The sequence below is a fragment of the Neoarius graeffei genome, chromosome 4 (assembly GCF_027579695.1).
Source record: "Neoarius graeffei isolate fNeoGra1 chromosome 4, fNeoGra1.pri, whole genome shotgun sequence".
Lineage (NCBI taxonomy): Eukaryota > Metazoa > Chordata > Actinopteri > Siluriformes > Ariidae > Neoarius > Neoarius graeffei.
Genome location: NC_083572.1, coordinates 36,403,845 through 36,425,673, shown reverse-complemented (window position 1 = coordinate 36,425,673; position 21,829 = coordinate 36,403,845). Strand labels below are relative to the sequence as shown.

The 21,829-nt window shown below is 42.3% G+C and overlaps 1 protein-coding gene and 1 long non-coding RNA gene across 14 annotated transcripts in view; one reads left to right on the top strand and one right to left on the bottom strand.

The window, feature by feature from the left end:
• Positions 1 to 616: 616 nt before the first annotated feature.
• LOC132885003 (uncharacterized) lies at positions 617 to 2,172 on the top strand. The gene is made up of 3 exons (XR_009654534.1): positions 617 to 683; positions 1,808 to 1,941; positions 2,121 to 2,172. It is a non-coding gene; the product is annotated as an uncharacterized LOC132885003 (long non-coding RNA).
• Positions 2,173 to 2,461: 289 nt separating this feature from the next.
• The window catches only part of LOC132884997 (uncharacterized), a 43,475-nt gene continuing 24,107 nt past the window's right edge, over positions 2,462 to 21,829 (bottom strand). Inside the window, exons 4-8 of one of the 13 annotated variants that reach the window (XR_009654533.1) lie at positions 13,143 to 13,180; positions 13,023 to 13,060; positions 12,049 to 12,940; positions 11,925 to 11,962; positions 5,588 to 11,844 (exon numbers count right to left, since the gene is read on the bottom strand). Coding sequence is in view for 2 of the 13 variants with exons in the window: in XM_060919195.1 (XP_060775178.1) it covers positions 13,024 to 13,060; positions 13,143 to 13,180 (75 nt within the window). In the remaining 11 variants the exon portion in view is untranslated. Of the gene's footprint in view, positions 5,568 to 5,587; positions 12,941 to 13,022; positions 13,061 to 13,142; positions 13,181 to 21,829 lie in introns of those variants that run through there. The other 12 variants (XR_009654529.1, XR_009654523.1, XR_009654526.1 and 9 more) reach the window with 12 other exon arrangements.

Genomic DNA, 21,829 nt, shown 5'->3' with positions numbered 1-21,829 from the left:
TTCATAATTAAATCTAGATCTTCCGAACTTTAACATATCATGGTGAATAAAAAACTTCGATTTCCTGGCAACAAAATTGTGGCTAGTGAAAAGGCTGAATGGCTAGTGATTCAGGAAAACCACTAGCCACAGTGGCCGGTGAGCAAAAAAGTTAATGTAAAGCCATATACTGTGTGTGTGTATATATAATATTCAAATTTTCATAACCTTTCTGACCCATCTTTACCAAGGATGCCAGTACTTCTGAATCTGACTGCATGCACATAGTATAATTGATACCGATAATGTTTTTTTTTCACTGAAATGAATGAGCTGTGATGTGTTTTCGTTCCTTCAGCTGAGCGAGCGCTGGAAAGCGTCCCAGCTGTTGAGACAGCTGCAGTTAGGGACAGCAGTCCAGTTGTGGTTCCAGTTTCAGCTGCAAAAGAACTTCCAGCTACAACTGATGCAGTGCCTCCTACAGCTGTGTCACCTGTGAGTGAAGTTCAGCCAGACAAGGACGCAACAGTAAGAACAAAACACAAGTAATGAGTCGTAATAATAGTAATAATAATAATAATAATAGAAGAAGAAGAATGAGTTCCTCTGTGTCCAGGATGGACCCACATGACCATCTGCTGGGAAAAGGCTGACCATCTACATGTTGGAATCATGTCCTGTAGATGAACAAGTCCAGATGGCGCGTGAGTTTCACACTCGTACACGCATAAAAAACACACACCAACATCTGGCTCATACACACTCCTGCTCTGCAGCTCAGCTCACTGTTTGTTTTTGGTTTTTTTTGTGGCCACTGCCTCAAAGAGGCGAAGCGAGGCAGTAGCCACTATGTCATCGTGTTGTAAGAATGAGTGTAACAATAGTGAGACTTCGTAACCAATCAGCACTTATCCTGATCAAGTTCGATTACCCGTTCTACTTCTTGATAGACTTCAGAACCAATCAGAACCAGAAATGGAATAAGCGAAACCTCGTTATAACTTCGTAGTGTTGTAAGATAATGGGCAGATAAAAAGATAAATGAAATTCACCTTGTGGTTCACCAAGGCTACTGATTCGATATCGAGTAAGTGGTGTTCATTTGAAGAAAATGTACCTTTTTGATTATCATGGCTTTTGTTTGGTCCTTCTGAAAGGTCAAATGAAAGGTTTTGAAAGGTGTTGTGTTTTTTTTTTTTTTTTTTAGCTTTTTGGCAGATAGCTTGAGAAGCCGATATGAAACTTCTGCTATTGGCTTTAATTTTTTAATTGTATTTTTTATTTCAGAGTCTTTACACTCCACTTGTGAAACAAAATGTGCTCATTAGTTCTAAATAATGCTTCAAAGACAATTCATGAACAAGTGCTTTCGTACTATTTTGAAAATAGATCGAGTTCACAGCACTGCATTTAGAACAAAATACACTAAACAAAACATGGTAACCAAAACACTCCAAGCCCTGATGCTGCTCGCAGCTTGGTGATGCTTGCAAGAGATGAAGCGAGTAGAATTGATAACGTGTATATATGCTATATTTACTGTATGGACATGGGATCAGAAAACTATTTTATTTATAAACAGTAGCCACATGGACCCATAGGGTACCTTTTTTTCTCCCCCATTATGGTTTGCGATGTGTTTCCTTGTCGAGATCGAAAACTTCTCCAAGCACCTGCTTTCAACTCGTCTTGCTTTTGTTCCTCAATAATCGAGAATAGAAAGAGTCTGGCGCCTGAACCCCGCCCATGTTACATGATTGGATGGCTGGGACCATTCACTCGATTTCTGTTCTCTCACACCTCACTCACTCTCTCTGTCTGTCTGCAGATGATCACTTGTTGCCTCTTGTTGAGAAAATCCACCCGAACTTGGCAAATAAGATCACCTGGATGCTTGCAGGGAACCAGAACAATTATGAAATCATGAATATGATCAGCGATCCTGAGCTCCTGTATGCCAAAGTGAGTGCGCACACAATACACACACACTGCACCAACACACACACACTCAAGCAATTTACAGAGTGTTTCATCTCTGATTCTTAAAAATGTCTGATACTGAAATGATGAATTAACTTTGGCTATGTGGAAACAAAACCCCACCCACCAATCCCTCTTTCCTCCTCTCTCTCTCTGTGTAGGTGGATGAAATGGACGCGATCCTGAAGGCGAGGGAAGCTGGTCTCAAGCCGGTGAGGATCTTTTAATAAAAACTGGACGTCTGCTGAAATTCAGTTCTGAGACACACAACGATATTTTGTATTCGATTTCTATTGAAATGTTTCGTCACATCACAGTTTACACAGAGATCAAAAACGTTCAGGAGTCGTTTCTGACCTTGTGCACTTCTCTTACAGGAAGCCATGAAGATGCTGTTCGGTGACGAGAACAAGAAAAGAAGGAAGAAGGAGTATAGATTTTAAACACTGCACCCGTAATGGAAATTTCTAATAAACACTTCAGAACGCTTAGGAGTCGTCTTTTCAGTTATTTATTACAGTAGATCATATAAAAGATATATAAAATAGGAAAGGAAAGAGAAGAATAGAAGAAGACACCACTTCTGATGATGCTGAGAGTGCGCGCACTCTGAGTTATGTTTTAGGAATGTTATCTATTATACTCTGAAAGCATTCGCTCACTGCTTGTGTCGTCACGTGATTGGCTCAAGATTTTCTATGAAGTTTTACTAATGAGTGCACCTGGCGTGCTCTGGTACGTGCAGGCAGATGCGAGTTAGGGAGAGCTCAAGCTCCCTGCTTATCACCACCGAGGTCAGGAAAGGTGATTACATCATGAGAAGATGCGTAGTTAGGATGAACTCAAGCACCCTGCTCATTACCACCAAGGCCACAGAAAAGCGATTACAGCATGTGGAAAAACATCTCTTCTCAGTAACTAAGCCACTTTAGTTCAACATACAGAAACACAGAATAATAATGTTCATCCAAGTCACTTGAGCTCAACATACAGAAACACAGAGAATAATAATGTTCATCCATTAAAATTCCCTCACATTCTCCCCCCTTTTTATCCTATAGGATAATAATTGCTAAAAGAAAAAAAATGTACACAATTTCAGTGGTAAGAGTTCCCAGAGAGATTCAACTTAACATGTCATTGAGTGTACAGGGATAATGCTAAGGCTGTTTTTTATAAGACATAGACATCTTAAGTTAACGCTAGCAAGCTACATACATAGATCAGGAAACAATAGAACAGGAAACAATCATAATGAAAATGTTTTAAGTCAGGACTAGTTTCATGTCAACTGTGCTGATGTCATCGAACGGTGGGTTATAGTCTTCATGTGAGTTTGGAGGCCAGTCAGGCACGTCATCAGAGTCTATTTTCACCATCTGGTAACCGATATTTGTCAGCTGCCTCTGAAACACAGACATACAACATTGACAGAAAACAGGCAGCAAACATGGCATCACAATCACTAAGCCCAGGACCGGTATGGTGGATAGAATCAGAGTCTTCCATCCACTGAACTAACACGATCAGCTGTCTTCAACTCCTCCATGTTCATCTGCTTGTAATTGTTCAGCAACCTTGCGCATCTTGTTCAGTGCCTCAATGATGTTACCGAGTTAACCCTTGCCCTTCTTGACGTGTATTGGTGCTCAGAGGGCGGGCACGCCCCATCAGCCCTCATCCCACCTCACCGGGACTTGGAGGAAACTCGAAACCCTAAGGCTTATCTATCAGCTAGACACTGAAATACTCTTCCCTATTGAGGGTGCGTGCGTGATTGATGTGATACTTGCACTGTTCCATGCAGTGATGCCTTTCTTCCTCACGAGCTTTAGTCAGTGTCTGGGTCACTTAGGCCTTCTTTTCCTCCTGCTCAGCCGGTTCAGGAACCCTCCTGCAGCAGCTAGTGTGGATCCACGTCACTCTGCCTGTGACCTTCACTGCCATTGGGGTCGTGAGCAGGACCTGGAATGGGCTATTCCACCGTGGCTTGTTCCACTTGGTTTGTTGGAAGTCCTTCACCATGATCCAATCCCCTGGTTGTAGATCGTGCAGAGGTCCCTCAGCGGGTTTGGGAAGTGCTTCTTTACCTGTTTGTGAATAGATTTCAAAGCAGAGGACAACGTTGCACAGTAATTCAACATTGCATCATCACACAGTGTGGTGTCTGGCAGTGTTCCTTGAGCTGGCCCTATCCCCGTGTTGGGTACTCATCCAAACAGAATTTCGAATGGGCTTAACCCATGTTTAGGTCTAGTTTGCATCCTCATTTGTGTGAGTACTACAGGGAGGACCTTTGTCCATCCTAGCCCTGTTTCTGCACAAGCTTTGCTTAGTTTATTTTTAAGTGTCAGTTCAATGAAGTCCATTTGGAGATGATCAAATGGTTTGTCTGGTATTGGGTGTGCTGCTTGAGTTAGTTTGATACCTTGACCTGCATTATGTTGTGCACATATCAAGCATTGCTTGCAAAATTTCGCAGCATAATTTGAAAACCCCTTTGTGAACCATCTCTTTGTTACTTCTGCTACCATCCCCCCTTTTGACACATGGGTGAGCCCATGTGCCAATTTTGCATAGAAAGGGAACATGTATTTTAGTAGACAGGGACCGCCCGAGGGACAAACCCAGACCGAGTTTGCAAGGATACAGCCTGCCTGTTTCCAGACTCATCTCTCATCCTGGGTGGCAGTGCTCTGAAGGTCCGCTAGCTGTAAACAAGGGGTAGAAACCTGAGGAAAGGCAAGGTTAGAGAGTGAACTGGAAGCCGAGGCTGCACACTTAGCTGCCACGTCTGCCCTGGCATTCCCTTGAGACACAAGATCAGTATTGTTAGTATGGGCAGCACACTTACACACAGCAATGGCTCTAGGGAGTAGAACAGCATCCAACAACTCAGAGACCAGTTTATGGTGTGCAATGGGAGATCCTGTGCTAGTGAGAAAATTTCTATGTTTCCAAATGGTGCCAAAATCGTGCACAACGCCAAATGCATACCTACTGTCCGTAAAAATATTGACAGATTGCCCTGCAGCCAATTTGCATGCCTCAATAAGGGCACAGAGCTCTGCGGCCTGCGCCGACAGGTTTGAGGGCAGACACAACGCCTTGAGGACCTCGTGATCTGAGACTACGGCAAAACCTACTTTGCTCTTTCCTGTCTCTGAGTCTCTGGAGGCTGAACCATCCACATAGAGGACCATGTCTGGATTTTCCAAAAGGGTCACTCTTTAAGTCTGCCCTGGGGGAACAAAAATCATTAGTGAGAGCAACACAGTCATGTGGTTCTCCATCATCCTCTGTAAGGAGAAGAGAGGCAGAATTCAGAACAGAACAACGTTTCACAATGATGTTAGGCATATCAAGTATGACAGTGTTATACTTCAACCATCTCTGTGCTGACAAATGTGACGTCTTTTCTCCAACAGAAGCAGGGAGACAGCATGTGGGACCAAAAGGGTGAGGTTAGAGTACCCCACAATATTTCTGTAAGCAGTTACTGCCTTTTCAGCTGCAGCAACTGCACGCAGGCAAACAGGAAGTCCAGCCGCCACTGGATCCACCCTGCTGGAGAAGTAGGCTACAGGTCTCAATCTATCCCCGTGTTTCTGCAAAAGAACAGAGGTCATAAAAACCCTTCTTTTCATCTACACTTTGAACAAATGGTTTATTGGGGTCAGGCAGTCCCAAAGTGGGTGTGGTCTGCAGAGCACTCTTTAGGGACGTCAGGTGCGTGCGGGACAGCCGCAGCATTGACTGCTTGTAGATCTTGGACAAACCTCCACTCATCGGGCTGGGATGGTTTTCTTGCCTTCTTAACTGGAAAAAATAGGAGTGCGCACTGGAGAGTCCTGGCAAGGGACAAGTACATCTGCCTTCAGCAACGAATCAAAGACCGGTCTTATACCTGCAATTGCTTCTGGTTTGAGTGGGTACTGGGTCAGTTTAGGCCTGAAATATGATTTGGGGGTGATCACCACTGGTTCAGCATTCTTTATTAGGCCTACATCATGTTTACCCTTCGCCCAAACGGAATTTGGAACTCCCGCCAATTTGGGGTGCACCTCTGCTGGAGTTATGCCTGTGGAAACAGAGACAAACAGGCCACTATGGCCGGGGTCCCCAGGATCCCAGTCATCAGTGGCTAATATTACGCTGCGCTTAACATGCACACACCAGGCCCGTAGCCAGCATTGTGGAGGGGGGGGTGATCTTTTTTCCCCAAAAGTGGACTTCATATGGCCCCCTACTCCCGTACCCCCCAAATACACGAGCGCACTTCAAATCTTCTAATTTAGACATTTTTTTATTCGGTATAAGTTCTCTGTTGTCTAACTTATTATTGTTATCTTCCTACAACTGTGCTGTGACTTCATTGTCTGTCTCTGTTGCTCACCTCAGTTGTCTGTTGTTGCTCTCTTTCATTGTCTGTCTCTGTTGCTCTCCTTTATTGTCTATCTGTTGTTTCTCTCTTCCACTGCCTGTCTCTGTTGCTCTCCTTCATTGTCTGTCTGTTGTTGCTCTCCTTCATTGTCTGTCTCTGTTGTTGCTCTCCTTCATTGTCTGTCTCTGTTGTTGCTCTCCCCTCCTCTCTGTCTGTTGTTGCTCTCCTTCATTGTCTGTCTGTTGTTGCTCTCCTTCATTGTCTGTCTGTTGTTGCTCTCCTTCATTGTCTGTCTCTGTTGTTGCTCTCCTTCATTGTCTGTCTCTGTTGTTGCTCTCCTTCATTGTCTGTCTCTGTTGTTGCTCTCCTTCATTGTCTGTCTCTGTTGTTGCTCTCCTTCATTGTCTGTCTCTGTTGTTGCTCTCCTTCATTGTCTGTCTCTGTTGTTGCTCTCCTTCATTGTCTGTCTCTGTTGTTGCTCTCCCCTCCTCTGTCTGTCTGTTGTTGCTCTCCTTCATTGTCTGTCTGTTGTTGCTCTCCTTCATTGTCTGTCTGTTGTTGCTCTCCTTCATTGTCTGTCTGTTGTTGTCTGTCTCTGTTGCTCACTTCAGTTGTTGTTTATGGCATCAGAACACTCCTGATCTGCCCATGCTTTAGCATAAAAAACAACAATAATTTCTAATTGAGATAAATGTTTCAAGTAATCCTGAGATTGAAATAATATCGCACAGCCCTATAAGGACAATTAATTTAAAATTGCCCAAATGCAGCAACAGTGGGTGTTTTCACACACACTGGTCTGAACATTTTCATTTTTCAGCTAGTGCACACGTTTCTTTTCACTCTGATCCAAATGTCAAACCACTGACAGGGCGTCATGTTACCATGACGACTGAAAAACACGTGCTCTTAAAGTCTCGCATTTTACTGTCTTCACACCACAGCTCCGATTTCCCAAGCTGAAAAAAAAAATAAAAGCAGCCCCAGGTCCGACGCTACTAGTACCTAGCAATCGAGCCACCTAACTCATCTCTGTGTGTGCGTGTCACTGACACACATAGACTGACGGATGGGCTGACGCTACCCCCACTGATCACTCTGACAGATCGATCTACCACTACTGTTGGAAACAAAAGAAAAACAAAGTCCTGCACTCAGTACCTTACCCATTTTGGCCCTTTTTTGGAACATGGCGCCAATATTTTGGGACAAAGTAGCAGCAGATTTCTTGCGTTTTCTGTCTTTATCTTCTTTTTTCCCCCATTTTCTCTTCTATCCAGGGCTACCGCATGACGTCACCGTACCGCGAGATTGTGCTACACTCTCAGAAAAAAAGGTACAGATCCGTACCTTAAAAGGTACAAACTCTTGTCTCTGTGGCAGTACCTTTAGAGGGTACAGAGCTGTACCTTTCAAAAGGGGTACATATTTGTACCTTCATGCTTTGTACCTTTAAGTGCCTCATCTGTACCTTCAAGATCAAGTTTGTACCTTTAGTGGATGGTACAAATGCTGTACCTTTAACAATGGTACAAATCTGTACCACAATGGTACCACCACAGAGACAAGTTAATTTGTACCTTTAAGGTACATGATCACTTCTTTGACGGGGGCTTCTGAAAGGTTTTCAAGGAACCACCTAATTCAGTAGAACTAGCCACAATCAGAACAACAGTATGGTAACTCACCTGTAAATTTCCTTCTGTCGTCGTCTGTTATTTCCAGGCCCGCTTTTACTAAGAAGTCCAAAAGCTCTTCGGTGGAGAGGGCAGACAAAGTCGCCATCCTTCAGGCGACCACGCGAGTAGTAGTAGAATTTTGTCTTGCGCTAGCATCTAGAGCAGGACCGTTAGTTGCTTTTTGGACTCCTCCCCCTAGCAGCTCAAAGTACCATGCCCTAAGGTACAAACACGTACCTTCTCCAATTTTGTACCTTGAAAGGTACAGTGTCATACCACAAAGGTCCAGTTTTGTACCATTTAAGGTACATCAAACTGAAAGGTACATTTGTGTACCTTAATGTGTCATATTTGTACCACTGTGTACGTTTATTTCTGAGAGTGTAGGTATGGTGTTCTTTGGATGCAACTCAGCATTCTTTCTCCTCCAAACACGACAAGTTGAGTTTTTACCAAAAAGTTCTACTTTGGTTTCATCTGACCATATGACATTCTCCCAATCCCCTTCTGGATCATCCAAATGCTCTCTAGCAAACTTCAGACGGGCCTGGACATGTACTGGCTTAAGCAGGGGGACACGTCTGGCACTGCAGGATTTGGGTTCCTGGCGGCGTAGTGTGTTACTGATGGTAGCCTTTGTTACTTTGGTCCCAGCTCTCTGCAGGTCATTCACTAGGTCCCCCCGTGTGGTTCTGGGATTTTTGCTCACCATTCTTGTGATCATTTTGACCCAACGGGGTGAGATCTTGCATGGATCCCCAGATCGAGGGAGATTATCAGTGGTCTTGTATGTCTTCCATTTTCTAATAATTGCTCCCACAGTTGATTTCTTCACACCAAGCTGCTTACCTATTGCAGATTCAGTCTTCCCAGCCTGGTGCAGGTCTACAATTTTGTTTCTGGTGTCCTTTGACAGCTCTTTGGTCTTGGCCATAGTGGAGTTTGGAGTGTGACTGTTTGAGGTTGTGGACAGGTGTCTTTTATACTGATAATGAGTTCAAACAGGTGCCATTAATACAGGTAACGAGTGGAGGACAGAGGAGCCTCTTAAAGAAGTGGTTACAGGTCTGTGAGAGCCAGAAATCTTGCTTGTTTGTAGGTGACCAAATACTTATTTTACTGAAGAATTTACCAATTAATTCATGAAAAATCCTACAATGTTTTCTCCTGGATTCTTTCCCCCCATTCTGTCTCTCATAGTTGAAGTGTACCCATGATGAAAATTACAGGCCTCTCTCATCTTTTTAAGTGGGAGAACTTGCACAATTGGTGGCTGACTAAATACTTTTTTGCCACACTGTATATATAATTTTTTTTGTGTGTGAGTAATTACGAAATCATCTTGCAGGCCAGATCAAACAGTCTCGCGGGCCGTATACAGCCTGGAGGCCGGACTTTCCGCACCCCTGCCCTAGACCAATGAGCCAAACAACCCATAAAATTATTTAAAAAAATATAAATGATAATAAAAAAAAATCAGTCCGCCTCTTTTTCCGTGTCTATAGGTTCAAAATGATCCTCAAACAAAAAAACACAGATTGAGGACGAATTTGAAGAGCTTTTGTGTCTTTTTCAAAAGACTCGGTATCAAGAACGCACGCCACTGCAGAGAATAGGATAGAGTCCGTGTGAAAACAAAAGAACAGACTGGCAGAAATAATGTCACGCGTGCAGCGCCGCCGACCTGTAAATCGCTGTGATCTAATAATGGTGGACAAGCTTTTAGTGATTTTTGGAACAGAATTCAGATCCAAAAAAACATTTTTCAAACTAATTTTTTTATTTATTTGGCAACTTTACAGTGTATTTGAGCACATAAACACGTTACATTTTCTGATGTAACTTTCATTAGATGAGCACTTTAAGAACAATTCAGCCAAGTGAAATCCCTGTTACCCCAGTCCAGATTGACCATTTAAGGTAAAACCTGGACTCGTCTGGGAGTTGAATGCGGGACCTCTCACACCCTAAGCGAGAATCATACCCCTAGACCAATGAGTCAAACTATTTCGAAGAAGGAAATTAGGAAAAAAAATCTGTTTACTTCTTTCTCCATGGCAAAAGGTTCGATATCATCCTCATACAAAAAGCCAATGATTGAGGATGAATTTGAAGAGCTTTTGTGTCTTTTTCAAAAGACTGGCAATCAAGAATGCACGCCACTGCAGAGAATAGGATAGAGTCCATGTGGAAACAAAAGAATGGACTGGCGGAAATGTTGTCACACGTGCAGCACTGCCGACCTGTAAATCGCTGCGATCTAATAATGGTGGACAAGCTTTTAGTGATTCCCTTGCCTGTAAAAGAAACAGAGTATCTTATTGCATGATGCTTCTCCCGCCCGCATTCCCTTGTCTGGAAAAGAAAGAATACCTCGCTGCACTTTGCCTCTCCTGCCCGCAATCCCTTGCCTGGAAAAGAAAGAAAGAGTACCTTGCTTCACTTTGCCTCTCCTGCCTACATTCGTTTGCCTGTAAAAGAAAGAGTACCTCGCTGCACTTTGCCTGTCCCACGCATGTTCACTTGCCTGTAAAAGAAAGAAAGAGTACCTCGCTGCACTTTGCCTCTCCCACCCGCATTCCCTTGCCTGCAAAAGAAACAGAGTAGCTTGTTGCACTTTGCCTGTTCCATGCGTGTTGGCTTGCCTGTAAAAGAGAATCAAAGAGTACCATGCTTCACTTTGCCTCTCCCGCCCACATTCACTTGCCTGTAAAGGAAAGAAACAAAGAGTACCTAGCTGCACTTTGCCAGTCCCACCTGTGTGCGCTTGCCTGTAAAGGAAACTGAGTACCTTGCTGCACTTTGCCTCTCCCCACCGAATTCACCTGCCTGTAAAAGAAAGAGTACCTTGCTTCACTTGGCTTCTCCAGCCGGTGTTTACTTACCTGTAAAAGAAAGAAAAAGAGTAGCTTGCTACACTTTGCCTGTCCCACCCACGTTCTCTTGTCTGTAAAAGAAAGCAAAAAAAGTAACTCGTTTCACTTTGCCTTTCGCACCTGTGTTCACTTGCCTGTAAAGGAAAGAAACAAAGAGTACCTTCCTGCACTTGGCCTGTCCCACCCACGTTCACTTGCCTGTTAAAGAAATAAACAAAGAGTACCTCGCTGCACTTTGCCTCTCCCGCCTTCTTTCACTTGCCTGTAAAAGAAAGAAAAAGTACCTCACTGCACTTTGCCTCTCCTCCCCACATTCGCTTGCCTGTAAAAGAAAGAATCAAGGAGTACCTCGCTGCACTTTGCCTCTCCCGCCCACATTCGCTTGCCTGTTAAAGAAAGAACAAAGAGGAACTCGCTTCCTTTGCCTGTCCTGCCTGGGTTTGCATGCCTGTAAAGTAAAGAAACAAAGAGGACGTTGCTGCACTTTGCCTCTCCCGCCTGCATTCCCTTGCCTGTAAAAGAAAGAATACCTTGCTGCACTTTGCCTCTTCCACCCACGTTCACTTGCCTGAAAAAGAAAGAATCAAAGAGTACCTCGCTGCACTTTGCTTGTCCCACCCGCATTCGCTTGCCTGTAAAAGAAAGAATCAAAAAGAGTACCTCGCTGCTCTTTGCCTGTCCCACTCATGTTCGCTTGCCTATAAAAGAAAGAAACAAAGAGTACCTCGCTGCACTTGGCCTCTTCAGCCCACATTTGTTCATCTGTAAAAGAAAGAATCAAAAAGAGTACCTCACTGCACTTTGCCTCTCCCACCCATGTTCACTTGCCTGTAAAAGAAAGAAAGAGTACCTCGCTGCACTTTGCCTGTCCCACGCATGTTCGATTGCCTGGAAAAGAAAGAAAGTACCTTGCTTCACTTTGCCTCTCCCACCTGTATTCCCTTGCCTGTAAAAGAAACAGATTACCTCACTGCACTTTGCCTCTCCCGCCTGCATTCGCTTGCCTGTAAAAGAAAGAAAGATTACCTTGCGGCACTTTGCCTCTCCCAGCCGCTTTCGCTTGCCTGTAAAAGAAAGAAACAAAGAGTACCTCACTGCACTTTGCCTCTCCTGCCTGCGTTCGCTTGCCTATAAAAGAAAGAAAGATTACCTCACTGCACTTTGCCTCTCCCGCCTGCATTCGGTTGCCTGTAAAAGAAAGAAAGATTACCTTGCGGCACTTTGCCTCTCCCGCCTGCATTCCCTTGCCTGTAAAAGAAACAAAAAGTACCTCGCTGCACTTTGTCTCTCCTGCCTGCGTTCGCTTGCCTGTAAAAGAAAGAAAGAATACCTCGCTGCACTTTGCCTCTCCCACCTGCATTCCTTTGCCTGTAAAAGAAAGAAAGAATACCTCACTGCACTTTGCCTCTCCCACCTGCATTCGCTTGCCTGTAAAAGAAAGAAAGATTACCTTGCGGCACTTTGCCTCTCCCGCCTGCATTCCCTTGCCTGTGAAAGAAACAAAAAGTACCTCACTGCACTTTGCCTGTCCCATGCATGTTCAATTGCCTGGAAAAGAAAGAATCAAAAAGAGTACCTCGCTGCACTTTGCCTGTCCCACCCGCATTCGCTTGCCTGTAAAAGAAAGAAAGTACCTTGCTTCACTTTGCCTCTCCCGCCTGCATTCCCTTGCCTGTAAAAGAAACAGAGTACCTCACTGCACTTTGCCTGTCCCACGCATGTTCGATTGCTTGGAAAAGAAAGAAAAAGAGTACCTCACTGCACTTTGCCTCTCCTGCCTGCATTTATTTGCCTGTAAAAGAAAGAACAAAGGGTACCTCGCTGCACTTGGTCTCTTCGGCCCACATTTGTTCACCTGTAAAAGAAAGAATCAGAGAGTACCTTGCTGCACTTTGTCTCTCCCGCTCGCATTTGCTTGCCTGTAAAAGAAAGAACAAAGAGTACCTCGGTGCACATTGCCTCTCCCATCCGCATTTGCGTGCCTGTAAAAGAAAGAAATAGGACCTCGCTGCACTTTGCCTGTTCTGCCTGTGTTTGCTTGCCTGTAAAGGAAAGAAACAAAGAGTACCTCACTGCACATTGCCTCTCCTGCCCGCATTCCCTTGGCTGTAAAAGAAAGATTACCTCACTGCACTTTGCCTCTCCCGCCTGCATTCGCTTGCCTGTAAAAGAAAGAAAGATTACCTTGCGGCACTTTGCCTCTCCCGCCTGCATTCCCTTGCCTGTTAAAGAAACAAAAAGTACCTCGCTGCACTTTGCCTCTCCTGCCTGTGTTCGCTTGCCTGTAAAAGAAAGAAAGAAAGAATACCTCGTTGCACTTTGCCTCTCCCGCCTGCATTCCTTTACTGCGGTAATGCCATCTGCGGTTTAAAATCCAGTGCCCGTCTACGTCAGAATTTACGGTAGAGCGTATGAGCAGCTTCATGATATACATTGTATAGTGCATAGTTAGATTAGAAAATCCATTAAAAAAAACAAATCAAGTTGTTTTCTGAGAATTTCACATGAGTCTTTTTCTACATGTCCCCAGCTACCTCTATGGTTAATTTCAAGTTATTTCACTGTACCATTTTTGAACAATATCATGCTGAAGTCATACACAATGTATGATGACAGTAAGATTGGAAAATTCATTAAAAATAAAATATATCAAATTGTTTTCTGAGAATTCCACCAGATTCTTGTTCTACATGGCCCCAGCTGCCTTTGTGTTGATTTTCAAGTCATTTCACTGTACCATTTTGTAATAATCACATGCTGAAATCATACACTATGTATGGTGGCAGTCCGACGTTATTTTAAAAAAAAATCAAATTGTTTTCTGGATATTCCACTTGATTCTTGTTCTACATGGCCCCAGCAACCTTTCTGATGATTTTCAAGTTATTTCACTGTACCATATTCTAATAATCACATGCTGAAATCATACATAATTTATGGTGACATAGTTCGAATAGGAAATTCTTTTAAAAAAAAATCAAATTGTTTTCTGACAATTCCAACAGATTCTTGTTCTGCATGTCCCTAGCTACCTCTGTGGTGCTTTTCAAGTCATTTCACTGTACCATTTTGTAATAATCACATGCTGAAATCATACACCACTTAGTCTGATTATACAAATTATTAAAAAAAAAACCCAATTCAAATTGTTTTCTGGCAAATCCACATGATTCTTGTTCTACATGTCCCCAGCTACCTCTGTGTTGATTTTCAAGTTATTTCACTGTACCATTTCCTTATAATCTCGTGCTGAAATCATACACAATTTATGGTGACATAGTCCAATTAGAAAATTCATTAAAAAAAACAAATCAAATTGTTTTCTGAAAATTCCACATGATTCTTGTTCTACATGCCACCATCTACCTTTCTGATGATTTTCAAGTTATTTCACCGTACCATATTCTAATAATCTCATGCTGAAATCATACACCACTTATGGTGACATAGTCTGATCATACAAATTATTTAAAAAAAAATCAAATTGTTTTCTGGCAAATCCACATGATTCTTGTTCTACATGTCCCCAGCTATCTCTGCGTTGATGTTCAAGTTATTTTACTGTACCATTTTTCTAATAATCTCTTAATGAAATCATACACAATGTATGGTGACATATAGTACGAATAGAAAATTCTTTAAAAAAAAATCAAATTGTTTTCTGGCAATTCCACCAGATTGTTGTTCTACATATCCCCAGAAACCTCACTGGTGATTTTCAAGTTATTTCACTGTACCCTTTTCTAATAATCGCATAATGAAATCATATACCATGTATGGTGACAAAGACTGATTATACAAGTTATTAAAAAAAATCTAATTGTTTTCTGGCAAATCCACATGATTCTTGCTCTACATGTCCCTAGTTACCTCTGTGTTGATTTTCAAGTTATTTCACTGTATCATTTTCTAATAATCTCATGCTGAAATCATACACCATGTATGTTGACATAGTCCGAATAGAAATTTCTTCAAAAAAAAAAAATTTGTCAATTCCACCAGATTGTTGTTCTACATGTCCCCAGCTACCTCTGTGGTGATTTTCAAGTTATTTCACTATACCATTTTCTAATAATCACACGCTGAATCATACAACATGTATGGTGACAAAGTCTTATTATACAAGTTATTTTTTAAAAAATCAAATTGTTTTTTGGCAAATCCACATGATTCTTGTTCTACATGGCCCCAGATACCTTTCTGGTGATTTTCAAGTTATTTCACTGTACCATTGTCTAATAATCACATGCTGAAATCATACACCACTTATGGTGACATAGTCTGATTATACAAGTTATTTAAAAAAAAAAAATTCTGGCAAATTCACATGATTCTTGTTCTACATGTTCCTAGCTACCTCTGTGTTGATTTCCAAGTTATTTCACTGTATCATTTTCTAACAATCTCATTTTGAAATCATACACAATATATGGTGACGTAGTCAGATTGGAAAATTCATTAAAAAAACAAATCATTTTTTTTTTTCTGACAATTCCACATGATTCTTGTTCTACATGGCCTCAGCTACCTCTGTGGTGATTTTCACTGGGTCACTGTCAGCAACATTTTCTGCAGACCCAATGAGCTGTGTGTGTATGACAGCTTACACACCAACATTACGAAGAATACGGAGCAGAAACTTTCCTGGTTGATTCGACCCCAAGCACCACACTTCCTAGTTAGAAGGCCTGCTGTGCAGGTTCAGCAGTCAGGAAGTAGCTGCGGACTGTTTGCAGTAGCTTTTGCATCTGTGCTGTGTGAGGAAGTCAGGCCAGAAAACTGCCAGTTTCAAGAAAAAAAACTTCAGACCAATACTGCACAGAGCGTTGCGCAGCAAAATTGCTCCAGTTTTTCCTTATAATACCGTAAAGGCAAGGCCTGAAAGGGCGTCAGTGCAGGTTGAGGTCCACTGCATCTGCAGGACCTCACACAATACTGAGGTGATGGTGCAGTGCAGCAACTGTGATACCTGGTACCACCCCAGTTGTGTGTCAGTACCACATAAAGCATTAGCAATCTCCACAGAAAAGTGGTATTGTGAGAGCTGTAGAAACTAATTGTTTTGAGACATTGTGTATAAAGTTTGTTATTTATTTCAAAGTTTGCAATGTAGATACACAGTATATACTGTATGTATACATATACACAGCGGGAGGAAAAAGCCTGTTCAAACCTCTCTGGCCCAAGTTCATTCTGTTGGCATGGCAACTTATTTCTTTTCCACTGCTTGGCCCAATTTTTTTTGTATAGTAAATGTATCAACAAAGATGTTTGCATGTTCCACTGATGTCTTTAATTCTTCAGCTCAGTCTTGGACTTTATTATTTTTTTACGTCATTGACAATAAAGGAAGTCTTGACTTACATGGCTGTTTTACGTTTTTGCCTGCTCACAACAACAACAACAACAACAAAGGGTAGATGAGCATGCGGTACAAATACAGAATCCCTGATAACCACACTGACTGACTGCCACTGACAACATGGAGGTATATAAAAAAATCAAACTAGTTGGGAGGTGAGCTTATAAGAGGTACAGAGAAGGTAGCAATGACCCTTTGATTTGCTCTGCTGCAGGGAGGTCTGGATGCCCTATAAGGAATATGGTCCCACACACATTAAAAACAGAAAGATCAAACAAGGTGCAATAAAAAAGGGTGAAATGAACCCCAATTCTAAAAAAGGTAAGGAGTGACTACTTCTTCTAGTAACTACTTCTGCTTTTACTTCTACCTTTTCTTCTGGAAAACCCTACTATATACAATTCTACTACAACGGCTGTGGCTACAAGCTCTCCCTACCTGTGCACGGTTTTTATGTTTTTTGTGTGTATTTTTGCATGTTGTTCGTCTGTACCGGACTTCAATATCCACTACAACCGTATGGACTTACTGGACATTGGTTTCCAGCAGAAAATGACGGTTTGTAGCGATTTCCATCGCATGCACAACATTCCGGACGAGAAAAAAAAAAAAAACATTCCGGACGAGACCAGATTGCAAGACCAGCGGGGTCTCCGTGGATTGTTATCGGAAGCAAAGGGAAGGAGGCGGCGCCGGGAGCCGAAGCAAAAGCGAGGCTACAGGCAGAGCCGGCCTGTTGACTAAGCTCAGAAAACAGCCACTCAAATCTCCACTGCCAAGCCTCTACCTCTCCAATGCCAGATCCATGGTAAACAACACGGACGATTTGGAATTACATTATTCTATTCTATAATCGGCTGGTCAGTGCTATACTCAATACTTAAGTGACTTACCCATCCAGTGAGGATCATTTTCTTGTTTACAAGATGCCACATCTGAGTCGCTGACAAATCCTGAATTTCTGTAAAGAAAACTGTCCAGAGATTTATAAGCACGCAGTGCTTCACCACTGAACAGCGAGGGAAAGTTGATGAGGTAATCATACACGTCCGGGTATTCCGCTGGCAGTTCAAAATCCGGTCATGAAAACTCCGTCCGGAAAGCCATAAGGGTCACAAATCTGTAGATCATTTATTTTAGACATATATCTAGTTATCTGTTCATTAGAAAAATGAGCCGTGTAGTCCGTCGGTTGAAATTGATCCATTCTGTACACGAGTGCAGCAGTATTCAGCGGTGTTTTTGACCGACACGATGGCGGTTGTGTACTTTCCGGTCACGTGACTGCAAGATCTCTATAAAGGAAAAACAAAGGTGCTGAAAATGAACAACATAAGCGGTGACACTATCAAGCTAAAGGGGGAGGACTTGGAAGACATGGAACACTTCACCTACTTGGGCAGTGTAGTGAACAAAGAGGGTGGTACTGATAAAGATATTTGCACAAGGATTGGAAAAGCCACAGCGGCGTTCAAAGCATTAAACCCACTGTGGAACTCACAGACTGCATCAATAAAGACAAAGCTGAAGATCTTCAACACAAACGTGAAATCGGTCCTCCTGTATGCTTGCGAGACCTGGCGCACTACAAAAGCATCTACAAAAAGGCTACAGACTTTCCTCAACAGATGCTTGAGAAGGATTTTACGTATCAAGTGGTTCCACAAAGTCACAAATAAAGAGCTGTGGAGGCAAGCCGGGCAAGATCCAGTTGACCTTCAGATCAAAAAGAGAAAGTGGGGTTGGCTTGGTCATACCTTGAGAAAGACAGTAACTAACATCACACGCCAAGCCCTGAAGTGGAACCCACAAGGGAAAAGAACGCGAGGCAGGCCTAGAACAACATGGAGGAGATCAACTGTCCAAGAAGCACAACAGGCAGGTTATTCGTGGGGACAATTGGAAATGGTGGCCCAGGAAAGGATGAAGTGGCGTTCTCTCGTCAGCGACCTATGGCCCACTTGGGGCGAAGGGTTTAACTAACTAACTAACTAACTAACTAACTAACTAACTAACTATATGTCAGCATACATTGTGTATGATTTCATTAAGAGATTATTAGAAAATGGTACAGTGAAATAACCTGAAAATCAACACAGAGGTAGCTGGGGACATGTAGAACAAGAATCATGTTGATTTGCCAGAAAACAATTTGATTTTTTTTTAAATAATTTGTATGATCAGACTTTGTCCCCATAAGTGGTGTATGATTTCAGCATGCGATTATTAGAATATGGTACGGTGAAATAACTTGAAAATCATCACAAAGGTAGCTGGGGGCATGTAGAACAAGAATTATGTTGATTTGCCAGAAAACAATTTGATTTGTGTGTGTGTGGTTTTTTTTAAATAATTTGTATAATCAAACCATGTCACCATAAGTGGTGTATGGTTTCAGCGTGTGATTATTAGAATATGGTACAGTGAAATAACTTGAAAATCATCAGAAAGGTAGCTGGGGGCATGTAGAACAAGAATCATGTGGATTTGCCAGAAAACAATTTGATTTGTGTGTGTGTGTGTGTGTGTTTTTTTTTTAAATAATTTGTATAATCAAACCATGTCACCATAAGTGGTGTATGATTTCAGCATGCGATTATTAGAATATGGTACTGTGAAATAACTTGAAAATCATCACAAAGGTAGCTGGGGGCATGTAGAACAAGAATCATGTTGATTTGCCAGAAAACAATTTGATTTTTTTTTAAAAATAATTTGTATGATCAGACTTTGTCACGATAAGTGGTGTATGGTTTCAGCGTGTGATTATTAGAATATGGTACAGTGAAATAACTTGAAAATCATTACAAATGTAACTGGGGGCATGTAGAACAAGAATCATGTGAAATTTTGAGAAAACAATTTGATTTTTTTAAAATGAATTTTCTAATCTGACTATATCACCATGAAATGTGTATGATTTCATCATGAGATTATTAGAAAATGGTACAGTGAAATAAATTGAAAATCAACACGGGGTAGCTGGGGACATGTAGAACAACAATCTGGTGGAATTGCTAGAAAACAATTTGATTTTTTTTTTTTTAAAAGAATTGTCTATTCGTACTATATGTCACCATACATTATGTATGATTTCATTAAGAGATTATTAGAAAATGGTACAGTGAAATAACTTGAAAATCAACACAGAGGTAGCTGGGGGCATGTAGAACAAGAATCATGTCGAATTTTCAGAAAAAAAAATTGATTTGTTTTTTAAAGAATTTTCTAATCGGACTATATATCACCATAAATTGTGTATGATTTCAGCATGTGATTATTACAAAATGGTACAGTGAAATGACTTGAAAATCAACACAAAGGTATCTGGGGCCATGTAGAACAAGAATCTGGTGGAATTCTCAGAAAACAATTTGATATATTTTATTTTTAATGATTTTTCCAATCTTACTGTCATCATACATTGTGTATGATTTCAGCATGATATTGTTCGAAAATGGTACAGTGAAATAACTTGAAATTAACCATAGAGGTAGCTGGGGACATGTAGTAAAAGACTCTTGTGAAATTCTCAGAAAACAATTTGATTTGTTTTTTAATGGATTTTCTAATCTAACTATGCACTATACAATGTATATCATGAAGCCGCTCATACGCTCTACTGTAAATTCTGATGTAGACGGGCACTGGATTTTAAACCGCAGATGGCGTTACCACAGTATTTTACTGGGGGGAAATGCAGATGACATGTGGATGTGGACGCTGCGTTTTACATTGATCACTGCTCGAATTCAGCGTAGACCAATTTTAAATTTCTGAAAAAAATACTGAGGACATGACCTCGGTGTCCTCAATGGTAGTTACGGCCATGCTAGTGACCATGCCCTATTTAAGGAGAGAGAGCGAGAGCAGAGGGAGCTCTCTCCCCAACCAGATGGCTGATGTGTGTGCGCATATCTGAGTGTGTGCATGTGTTTGAGAGAGTAAATATAGAAGCTGAAAAGCTAAAATAAAGAGTTTTATGAACTCAGTTCTGGCCTGCCGTCCTTCTGTGCTTGTTCCCGGGTTTCGGCACCACTGTGGCAGTTCATGTAAATGGGTGGAGCACAGAAGGACGGCAGGCCAGAACTGAGTTCATAAAACTCTTTATTTTAGCTCTTCAGCTTCTATATTTACTCTCTCAAACATGCACACACATCAGCCGTCTGGTTGGGGAGAGAGCTCCCTCTGCTCTCGCTCTCTCTCCTTAAATAGGGCACGGTCACTAGGGAAGACACACAAACACAATAATTAACGTCAGGTGTAGTGATTCTCCCACTTATCTTCCCTGACTCCGCCCTCCGGTCACAGACCGATGCTTGGCCACGCCCCCGCTGCCACAATTTCTTACCTGAGTAATATTTCTGAGATGAAAGAAGGCTATAGTGATATTATCTACATCCAGCCTCACATGGGGAACCTGTCCTGAGCACATTTAAGCAAACACATACTGAACCGAGGGAATTAATGTGTTTACATAATTACAGTCATTTTAATGTATAAACTACACTCGGGTGGCACAGAGGTGCAGCGTCACTGTCACCTCACAGCAAGCAGGTTCCTGGTTTGAACATACCAGTCAATCAGGGGTCTTTCTGTGTGGAGTTTGCATGTTCTCCTTGTGCCTGCGTGGGTTTCCTCTGCATGCTCCAGTTTCTTCCTACAGCCCAAAGGATGAGGTCAACTGGCTTCTCTATATTGCTCGTATGTGTAAATGTGAGTGTGAATGGCTGTCTGTCTCTCTGTGTTAAGCCTGTGATAGACTGGTGACTTGTCCAGAGTGTACCCGGCTTCTCCATCACCGACGACCCACAATGGAAATGCAGTATAGACCCTTTTCAGTCACGTGACCTTCGTAAACGCGACCACCATTTTGGACATGTAGCGGACTTCGGCTTGAATTGGTTTGAATGCGAGGAAGGCGACAAACGGAGAACATACAAGAAAAAGGAGCGAGATGCAGAAAACACCTTCGCTATCCAGCGACGTAGGGCATTTACAGGGCGAGCAGAGGGAGAAATAACAACAGTAACGACACATTAGCAACGCCGTACAGAAATAACGGTTTATGGCACAGACCCTTTCGGTTCTCGCTCATCTAGCTGCTACAATGACTGCTTAGACTGCAACAATAATACCTAACACACATTTAAGTATCCGTCGTAAAGACGTGAAACTCGTCGAGTGACGAGTGTGTTCATTGATAAGCTAACACAATCTAAAAGTAGACATACCAGCACACTGCCCTGGCGCTGTGTACAGTTTACCTTCTATGGTTTGTGCACTCGCTATTTGCCATTACTTTCTCCAACCGTTGTTACAGATTACAGGGAACGGCCTGGATTTAAGAGACAAATACATGCTCCTATTGTTTTGAACACTTAGCCCATGTTTACATTAGACCGTATCAGCGGATCATCAGATTAACGTTTTTAAAAGCGATTAGTGTGCACACAGCAGCACCAATACACGATTCGTCTGCACACAGCAACACCAATACACGGATACGCTCGGCTCCGCAGGCATCCTGCGCTCCAAATCACTCCGCCCTGAACAGCGAGTGCCCTCT